At 36.1% G+C, this 10,844-nt stretch overlaps 1 protein-coding gene across 1 annotated transcript; it reads right to left on the bottom strand.

Annotated features, from left to right (window-relative positions):
- Window positions 1-756: 756 nt before the first annotated feature.
- On the bottom strand, window positions 757-10,553 carry MetRS-m (Methionyl-tRNA synthetase, mitochondrial). Its single transcript, XM_076130482.1, has 10 exons — window positions 10,177-10,553; window positions 9,829-9,927; window positions 8,420-8,601; window positions 7,787-7,906; window positions 7,036-7,144; window positions 6,391-6,509; window positions 5,664-5,815; window positions 4,967-5,172; window positions 4,268-4,462; window positions 757-3,735 (listed from the first exon to the last, which is right to left on the bottom strand). Exons 1-10 carry the CDS (start codon window positions 10,259-10,261, stop codon window positions 3,332-3,334), a joined length of 1,671 nt encoding a protein of 556 aa, XP_075986597.1. The 5' UTR covers window positions 10,262-10,553; the 3' UTR covers window positions 757-3,331.
- Between the last annotated feature and the right edge of the window lie 291 nt (window positions 10,554-10,844).

Genomic DNA, 10,844 nt, shown 5'->3' with positions numbered 1-10,844 from the left:
TTAAATTTGAAGAGTTTTTACTTTGCTGTTGATTTATTTTGTAGATAGTTTATCTAATAGTTATCTGTTGGTGAGACTGTGTTTGTGTCGCGGTTGCAACCGCACGTTGCTGTATTTAGCTTTGATAATGTTATAATTAGCTTCCTTCATACTGTTAGTCGTTATCGCAGTATTTTAATGCAAATATTATTATTTAATAAGCATATTCGTAAATAAATTGACTCCGATATAGAATTTGTGTTTTTGTTATAACCTTATTCCTGGAAAGTAAAAGGTACAAAAAAATTATAAAATTTATTCCATATAAAAAAAGTTTTGGTACGTCGCTTGGAAATCAAATCATTGTGTTGCTAATTACAAATTAAATTATTTACGTCGAAAGTTTTTTAAATTTTTAGTATGGACTGATTACCTGCTTACCTCCTGAAACTGTCATTGAATACATTCATTTGTATTTACTGGTAACTGTGAGGCACTGGGATTGCAGATTAAATTCAGCTTCCATAGGTATGGACTGACTTGCGACGCTTAGCGAAAATGTACTAGAGATTTGACAGGTACCATAGACCTGCATTAATTATTTATGTTTAAAATGCGAAGACGAGTATAAGATAACCAGAATCAAAATCTACTAGCCAAGACACTTTCGGATTTGACGAGTATAGCCGACCGTGGCGGTCAAATCGGCTAATCAATCAATCAATCGGCTAATCAATAACTACAGACAATAGTTAGTTATAAACAAAAACCATCGTATAAAATTCAACAATTTATTAAAACATAAATAACAATAGGACAACACATTACTACTATAAAGATCGAATCTCATACAATACAGAGGGAAGCCGACTACAAACCAACTAGTACAGTCTTTTCGTTACTTTATATTTAATTTCAAGTGCATTCGCGAATTGTGTGCTTTAAAAGTTTCCTTACTACCTTCTGAGTACATTTAGCGGTAGTTTATCTATTCAATAGCGTTTTTTTATATGAGTTTCGACACTATTGAAAAGATAAACTACCGCTAAATGTACCCCAGAAACCGAGGGTAAGAGATCCGTCGATGTCAGTATTGTACCTGTCCGTCTGTTTGTTACACTTACACTATTACTAAAAAGCCGGATCAATTTTGAGGTTTTATTTTTTTTATGGCAGCCCCCGCGTCAAGAATTGTTCTTATTTGTGGGGTTTTTTTTGACAAACTTACAAATAACTAACACAGAGTATAATCATACTTGAAACAAATGACTGTGGATCACACAAATATTTGTGATGTGTAAGACTTACTGACGCACTGGTAGTGTTGTGGCGACCATCTTAACCACTGCGCCACGGAGACCGTCAGATAGTGGTGGTTTACTACCGATCGGATCAGGATCGAATTGGAATTTGATTGAGCCAGATTCATCATGTCAAGTCAGACTCAAAAATAACAAACTAGCACATAATTGAGTGTCCTTTATAATGTAAAAGAATGATTTGACATAAGTTCGAACCTAATTCAACCGAATTTTTATTCAATCCTGTCGGGAGTAACCGAGCTGATTTTTTTTTAGTTATTTCCTTAGATATGGTACAACACCGATATCGACAGTTTGAGATACAATAATTTCCAAAAATATCTACAAATCTGTACAATATATTATACTCAAACATTCCTAGTACGAAATGAGTAGCACATACACAATCTATTTTGAAAACAGTACAATCAATAGATATTTATACATGCAGGGCTGATTTTTAAATAAAATCTCATCCTTACTACTAGAACATAAATACAAGAAAACAATGACAAAATATTTCATACTAGAGGCCGCCCGCGACTTCGTCCGCGTGGAGACCCTTCCCGTGTAAATCCCGATCCCGGAACTCCGGGATAAAAAGTCTATGTGTTAATCTGGGTCTTCAGCTACCTATATACCAAATTTCATCGTAATCGGTTCAGTAGTATTTGCGTGAAAGGGTAACAAACATACATACATTCTTACAAACTTTCATAATATAAGTAGGATTCACGTAGATTTCATTGCACAATATAATAAAAGGATTGCACTCACCAAACATAATAATATAAATATTTTATTACGGCCAGTTTCACAACTTATAACCAAGGCCCGGTTTAATATATTAGGTCGGGGAAAAAGTCTTTTCGCATTATAGTATGTATGAACTTGTAATACAATCTCTTTGGCTTCAAGAATTATAAATGAGTACACGGTTCATTAGGTTTCTTTCAGTGAGCTCGTGAGGTACCCAAATATCGAGCATTTTTAAGATTTTTATTAGAAGTTCATTTAGTTCATACATACTATAATGCGAAAAGACTTTTTCCCCGACCTAATATAATAGGATATGGTTATTAACGCGAAAACACATTTCTCTCACAGTCATCCTGCGACCACGGCGAGTGCAACCTGCGCCGAAACGTTAGGCATTTTAAGGTAAAATGCGTGTTCGCGTTAATTCCCGTATCTTTTTACATATTAAACATGCAACACGGAAGTTTCACGCCGGCTCCACACGTTGGTCCCAACGCTTGTACCAACGTTGGACTGCAAACTCGGTGAGGCGAACACACGTTGGCTAATAAACTAGTTCTATCCCGTCAGATCGCGAGCATTGGCGCAGATTCCTTTGCTGAAACCGACACGAGCCGGCCAACTACCAACGCTCGCCCCAACGTTGGGACCAATGCCATTTTCTAGATCCACACGTTGGACGAATAGCGTTGGGGCCAATATTGGGGCCAACGTGTGGAGCGTTATAAGGCCGGGTTTCCCCACTTCTGTATAACTTTCAGATAAGTAGTGAAACTGGGTGTTAATAAACAAAGATCTATTTTCTCAATTCTAAAAACCCGTTTTTCTAACAAAATGCTCTAGTTTATATATAAACAAAACAATGAACAAGCTCTCTTCTATATACCCCGGACTATATACAATATAATTGAACGACACGAGACTATAGTCTCTCACTAGATGGCGCCACATATAATAATCAAATTTATTCATCGTATGGTTCAAGCCACCCGAAGACCTCTGACGGAGCTTAGCGACTATTATTCAAATTAACCGCAACCGGAGCTTTTTACGTGCCCTCCTAAGCACGGAGACGCTCAGCTCGAGTACAAATAAATGGTCACCCATCCATAAAATAACCGTGATACAGGTTGCTTAACCTCCTTAATCTTTTTTTGCCTACTAATGAACTAAACTAGCTACATAATGGGCTCTTCTTGACTTCTTTACAAACAAAGAAACAAATTATCGATTTTTTTTATATGTGACGTCATCTGGTTATTACAAACTACCCCATTTTAACAACAAAAGACTTACGCATTAACCTTTTTCTTCTGTACATTTTTCTTATCATAAATCCTTTGGAACAATACGAATTTCCCGCCTTGAATATTCTTCGTCTCATATATAGCGCCTTTGACCCTCCACGACGGAGTTTCACAATGTTGCCAGTATCTATAATCCTTACTTATCTGTAACTTATCCAGCAGTTTGCAAGTCATAGCTGGGATTATAGGCTGCAATATTATAGCCGATATTCTTAAAGTTTCCATAGTAATGTGTAAAACTACGTCTAGTTCTTTCTGTAATTCTAGTTTCTTGCGTAATTCCCAAGGTTTTTGAGATTCAAAGAATAAGTTGGTGAGGTGTAAGACTTTGATGACTGCGTCGACCGCTTTGTAGAATTGGAAGTTTCTGTAGTGCATGTGACATAGCTCTGAGGACAAATACCATAAACAAATTATTGCCAGGTCCAATAATGTTCTCACGTATAAAAAATTGCCTACACAAAAAATTTACCACCAGTAGGTTAGTAAAAAAAACATTATTATACTATCTATCTCAGTGGTTCCCAACCAGTGGTCCCCGAATGATTTTAAATTTTTAAATTTTCAGTGTGATTATTACCCTGATAACAAGAATAAAATAAGTGGTCCCGGACTGAGAAAAGGTTGGGAGCCCCTGATCTATCTAATACTAAATTACAATACAGTAATTTTTATGGTTGTAACCAAAAATTTTTGATGATCCTCTTTATTTGAAACCTGTTGCTTTCTATAGTCCCATCTAAATTATATTTAGGTGTGACGTCAATTTTTGAGATATATATCTTTAAAAATGTATAACTAGGTATATTATGTAATAATATTGATTATAATTGATGAGATATATTTGTTCCGTAACACTAATAAAGTAACATTATACTTTAAATCCGATTATTTTTTGTAATTAAAGTAATAATTAATTACCTGGTAGCTCCTCAACATGCTGCATCAGCACACTGGCATGTTGGTTGGTGGCGAGCGCGGCGAGCTCGGCCGCGTGCAGCGGAGGGAACTCGTGTCGCGGGTTCAGTGCCGCGCCGGTACAGCGCGACGCGAGGTTACCGAGAGTGTCCGCCAGCTCCGAGTTAGCTACGTTGATTAGTTTCGTTTCGCTGTAGTCTGGAAACAAATAAAGGTAGTATTTTTGAAATATTTACTGTAAGGCCTGTTTTTGAAAATTCTCACATGACAATACAAAAGTATTTTTTTAAGACAGCTCCCTCACTTAGTATATATAGTTCTTGAGGGGACTTTTACACACATACAAAGAACGGACACAAAGTTCAACCAGACCCCAACAACCATTTGTGAATCGCACAAATAATTGTCCCGTGTAAGAATTGAATCCACGACCTCCCATCGCACTGGTATGACAGTAGCGCGGTGATCACCTTATCAAATGCACCACGGAGGCCGTCATGCTGTAAATTATTGAGGACGACTATCATAAATGTCAATGTTTGACTTTAATGAATTAATGATTTGATTCTGATCGCACGCCATTTTTAGGTTTTTTAGTCCAATTAAGATATAAACTCGAATCCGTCTCGATTTAAATCAAATTCAAGTGTCGGGAAAAAGCCAGGTGATAATAAAAATCTGTTGTAACTTGTAAATACTCACTGGCATCAGTGGCCATAGTAGCCTCCCTGAGCAGCAGGTACCGGAGCGCCTCGTGTCCCACCGGGGTACTCCTGGGACACACCACGTTGTGGAGAGACTTGGACATCTTGGTGCCGTCCACCGTCCAGTGCGAGTGGACCAGCAGGCGGCGGGGGGGGTGCCACTTGATGGCCATGAGGAACGCGGGCCAGTAGATGCCGTGGAACCTTGACCATAAGGATATTTAAACCAATTTATTATTACAACTTTGCATGACCGAGTTTTTCAGAACGGTTTTTGAAGGTACACAAAGTCCCCAAGCCGTCCCCAACCCAGTCGATATAACTCGAGTGGAAATTAATCAGTAAAAAAATATTACCTTTTCAATTCTGAAAACGCATTTTGCATTGTTATAACTATCATGTGTGTAAGTCAAAAAGGATTATTTGTAAGTATTTACCAATCTATACTAATATTATAAAATTGTTGAGGCTGTTTGTTTGAACGCGTTACTGGTGCGAATTGAAGAATTATTTTACTGTTGGATATCCTACTTATTGAGGAAGGCTATAGGCTGACATCACGCTACGACCAATAGGTCTGTATCTACTACGATTACAGTCGTTAAGCCACGTCAAAGGCCTTCGGGCGGCTTGAACAACTTTGACACTAGATCGACCACTAACGATACGACAAACAAACAAACAAGTGTCCATACTTGAGTATATCCTTGCCCACGACCTGCACGTCGGCGGGCCAGGGTCTGGCGCGCGCCTGCATGGCGTCGTCGTCCGGGTAGCCGACCACGGACAGGTAGTTGACGAGCGCGTCCAACCACACGTAGATACTTTGTTCTGGGTCGTTTGGGACCTAACACATATACATTTTGTTAGTTATATTGGGTAACTAAAAAAATAATGTCAAAAACACTTTCCAAGCATAATTTTTTCTAGAATAGTTATTAATTTGCACTCGTAAAATGCTCAGGCAATGTAATATTTTTTTTGGAAATAATGTTGAAATTAATGATGATCTTTGAATGTGGAGGAATTTTGTAAAGATTCTAAGTTTCGTTCTCTGGGCTCTGCCTGTACTGGAAGGCGTGAGTTTATGTATGTGTGTTAAAAATCATTACTGTCTGAACATTTTTATTAGGCACTCATTCGATCCCAACGAAAATACCAAACTGTCACGTCACTACACCGTATTTCAATACTAAAATGTGTTTTTGACATGACATAAAGAATCCCATAGGGATGGTCAAAGAATATACAAAAATACACTTAACTTAGAATCATGATTTATTAAGTAATTGTTTAAATAAAAATAAAAAAATACCTAAATTTGTTAGATGACTCAGTATATTTAAGAGGTGTCAATATTATGTATGTGTGTAAAGAGTAGCTGATGTGACTGGTAGTAGACTATCCTATAGTTATACATACCGGTATAGCCCAATGGACCCTGGAGGCAGGTCTGCTGACCGAGATGTCCGGGAAGTACGTGTCACCTTCCACCATGTCCTGCAGCTGCTTCTGGAACTTCCATGGAGTTATCACACCGTCTGGAAATTACATACATAACACTAAATTATGCCTGAAGGTGTCGGTCCCGCTCATTTCAATCTGAAAGAAAAGAGACCTAGACCTATATTGCCTCGCGAGGCTGCTCGCTTAGTCAGTACGGGGCTTATGATACGCACATGGGGTGAGCTTATCGCTACGTATCGGGCATGTTAACCTACTCAGGACTACTATTGAGAATAATATAAATAAGAAAAGATTAACAGCATTTTTCGGGAATCAAAGCCAAAAACCCATTTATAAATGCAAAAGTTGAAAGTTTGCACGAATGTTTGTTGTTACAAGTAACTACGTCAAAACTACTGAACGGATTTTGATAAAATTTTGCCTAGATTAAACTGTTTTCATGCGAAATTGCGGACAGAAGCTGGATTTTTATTTGTTTTACGTATATACTTACTTTTTATTCATATTATAATATATATTACTATGGAAAATGATTTAATATATATAACTACTTTGGTTTTATGTTTTGGAATATTTTACATAAATCGTCTCTATACTGACCGTTTCTGAGCCACTCTCTTAGATGTGTCTTGAAGGCACTCAGTCGGAACATGTAGTTGGTCTCCTCCGTCCATTCCACCTTGTGACCTGACTCCACTGACACCTTCACCTATAGCACAAAGTATGATAATAATAATATCTATGATAAAGAAACGTTTAAATACGGTTTTACATAGTTTATCAGAAGGAATTTTGACAGTAAGTTGTAGTCTTTATCCATTTTCTGTCACTTAATCTAATAGATAGGCTATCTGACACTTATTCTGAAGATGTGAAGTTAGTTTGTTAATTATGTTTATTATGTGTAGTAATATAGTATGTTTGTTAATTAATTAAATAAAAAGTACTAAACAAAATTTTCAGAAATTCTGTACACAATTATTATATAAACTATATTAAAATTTTGTACTTTTCATTACCCTCTGAAATCTTTTCACGCTAAGTCGCGAGCATAAGCTCGTTTGGTATCATTAAATTATATTTAAAACTAGCTGACCCGCGCATCTTCGCTTGCGTCACATAAGAGAGAATGGATCGAAATGTTCCCCATTTTTAACATTTTTTACTGTTACTCTGCTCTCATTGGTCGTAGCGTGATGATATGAGGCTATAGCCTTCCTCGATAAATGGGCTATCTAACACCGAAAAAAATTTTCAAATCGAACCAATAGTTCCTGAGATTAACGCGTTCAAACAATCAAACCCTTCAGCTTTATAATATTAGTATAGAAGTATAGATAGTATAGATTACCTGTTCTCCATTCCTGATTTCATCCTTGACGTGTGTCTCAGGCACGAATGCTTCATCATTGACGCTGTACCAACCGCTGTACTTAGACTTGTATACGTAGTCCTCTTTCACTAACTTTTTCTATAACATACCAAAAACATCTCATTAAAATTTGTGAAGATGTAATTATATCAATATCGTAAATTATTTGCGTGACGGTAAAACTACGATTTAGTCAATTTTTATTTAAATATGTATTAAAAAAGTCCCCAACCCACACTTGGGCAGCGGACTCAAGGCCTAACCACTCCCTCATTACGGGAGGAGACCCTTGCCCAGCAGTGGGACATTAATGGTTAATTATTATTTTTTTATTTAATTACATACCAAAGCATCCTTTCTTCCTATGCTAACGTCAGTCGCGAACGTTTTTCTTTTAAAAAGACAACTCTCGCACTAAGAACTGCTCTTGTGCCACGGGAGTCTTAACAAACATACAAACAACGGACACAAAGTACAACCAGACCCGAGACATCTACTTGTGGAACTCAAAAAAAAAAACCGTGTAGGAAACGATCCCACGACCTGCCGACATAAGGTAATGGCGTGGCGATCACATTAACCACTGCACCATGTCAAAATAAAAATCCTTACCCAGAAATGTTTGACAGCATTTTTATGTCTCTCTTCAGTAGTGCGTATAAAGTCTGTATAATCTACGTCAAACTCTTTAAAAAGCTCCTTGTATTCATTTGATATGTTCGTGCAGTACTCCGGTAATGATAGCTTGGCTTTAGTTGCTGCTTGCTGGATCTTTGTGCCATGTTCATCTGTACCTGAAAGTGGAAAATTTATATAGGAAATTAATGACTACATCTCTGTGGCCTAGGTGTTAGAGTAGTAGACTGATGATCACGACGTCTTAGGTACGATTCCCAGGTCGGACAAAGTAATATTGAAATTTTCTAATAATATATACTATATTTCTATAACTTTTTTAAATGAGATTATTTCTTAATTGTAGTCCGAAGTTTGGTAACGTGCCCGGTAAATGGTAATAGGCTCACCCCCTATTACATGGGTCCAATATACAGTAGTACACAGATGATATCTATACTATTATTATAAAGCTGGAGAGTTTGTTTGTTAGAAGGCACTAATCACAGGAGCTGCTGGTTCTATTTGAAAAACTCTTTAAGGTATAGATAGCTCATTTATTGAGGATGGCTATATACTATATATCATCACGCAACGACTAATCGGAGCAAAGTACCAGTAAAAAAAAAATACAAAATTTTGTAATTTATATCCTGGATTAAAACATACAATACTTTTTACCATGGGAAATCTATTTACTGCAGACAGACTTGCAAACAGAGCTAGTCGTTGGTAGTTGTTTTTTTATGAAAACAATCTCTTAAAACAGCCTCTTATTTCAAGGTTCTTTATATGAATAATAAATACTTTTAAACTTCCTACTTTTGAATTTAAACAACCATAAACAAAAGCAAAGACAAAAAGTGGTGTGTTTGTTGTTTTTTAAATGTTTATGCTTTTTAACATGTCAATAGAAAATAGATCTGAAGGTTAATGTTCAATTGTAAAACAAGATTGCTTTTTAACATAACAATACTTTACATAATTATTCATTCAGATGTTGTATTCTCAATAAGTATAATATGTTATCTTGCTAAGGTTTTCTGTTTATTTTACTAACTAGAAATTATATAAAAGGACTAGCTATTGCCTGCGGTTTTGTCCACGAGTAATACCCTTCAGAGGGGAATTTCCTACAACCCTGGCTTAGTGCCCCTTTACACTTCCTGGAAGGAATCTTCATACCAAATTTCAACTTTAAACACTCAGTAGTTTCATTTGTGCGTTCATCAGTCAGTCAGTCACTCATTAATGGAGAGTTTTATATATTATGTTAAATATTTAACACAAAAAGATTTTTATAATTTGAACCAGTAGTTTCTGAGATCAGTACCTATGTTCAAACAATTAACAAACTCCTCAGCTTTATAAAATTAAGTAGGTACCTATTTATAGTTTTAACATACCTGTACTAAATATGACTTGTACATTTGGGTTTGTAAGTTTCTCAAATCTCTGGACAGCATCTGCCACCAAGGCTGTGTACAGGTGCCCTAAATGTGGGGCTGCAATTAAGAAAAATAAACATTAATAATCAATTGACATAAATTCTAAGTTTCCAGTAGCAACAAAACTTTAACAGATAATTAGTTTTAGAATCTGTTACAAGTTAATTACCTTAATTAGAACTTTAATTAACAGAAAGATAAGAAATATAAACCAGTGCATGTCAAAAATATATAAAAAATGTTGATTGATTTTGAACTCGTAAAAGTTTTAGACATAAATCTTATTTATTTTACAGTTTAACTTACCCGCATTCACATAAAATATCGGCGTAGTAACGTAGAAAGGTGTTCGTTGCACCGCAGAAGACAATAAACGCAATGTTAGTCTCATTTTCTTGGAAAATTACCGTTCACTTGTTTACCCAGCTGATTAGCGCTAAGGTTATGATACCAACTGTAAACTCGTATCTGCGACCGTGTTTGTATTACATAGCCACGCGACGCTTCATGCGGTACTATTCATATTCATTCTATTTACAGAGTAAATAAATAAATCAAGGAACTAGAATGTATTGTGACATTCACCGCATACGATAAGCAAATTATATCGTAAATTGCAATCGCAAAACGAATCAAGGACGAATGCATTTATGGCATAAATAAATCTGTAGCAAAACAAAGTCTTTCTTTCTCATACATTTCAATTAAAACTGCTACATTTTGATTTTTGTTGGGTTATAACCGTTCCATTTAGCAAAGTGGAATAGTGGAAGAGTTGTCAATAAGTAAAAGCATAAATAGAAACGCTCTACACAGTTGATTCTATTTTACACCAACTAAATTATTAAATTATTTTTTCTCTATCTATTCAATCTATTCCAAAATAAACCGGGGATAAAATATTTTTGTCAGTTACTTTTGTGACAACTGAATTTGTTTGGATTCTGCGTGAGTTGGAACCCTGAAGCGTATAT

This window comes from Anticarsia gemmatalis, chromosome 24, assembly GCF_050436995.1.
Source record: "Anticarsia gemmatalis isolate Benzon Research Colony breed Stoneville strain chromosome 24, ilAntGemm2 primary, whole genome shotgun sequence".
Lineage (NCBI taxonomy): Eukaryota > Metazoa > Arthropoda > Insecta > Lepidoptera > Erebidae > Anticarsia > Anticarsia gemmatalis.
The sequence above is the reverse complement of the archived record's forward strand: the minus strand, read 5'-3'. Positions and strand labels throughout refer to the sequence as shown.

Bases quoted from the DNA above. Each gene is read 5' to 3' on its own strand.
- MetRS-m (XM_076130482.1), bottom strand. From the start codon at position 10,261: ATGAGACTAACATTGCGTTTATTGTCTTCTGCGGTGCAACGAACACCT. The intron at 4,463-4,966 runs GTGAGTATTTAC...ATTTGTTTCCAG, and splicing joins TACTATGGCCACTGATGCCA to ACTACAGCGAAACGAAACTA. The intron at 3,736-4,267 runs GTAATTAATTAT...ATTTGTCCTCAG, and splicing joins GCATGTTGAGGAGCTACCAG to AGCTATGTCACATGCACTAC.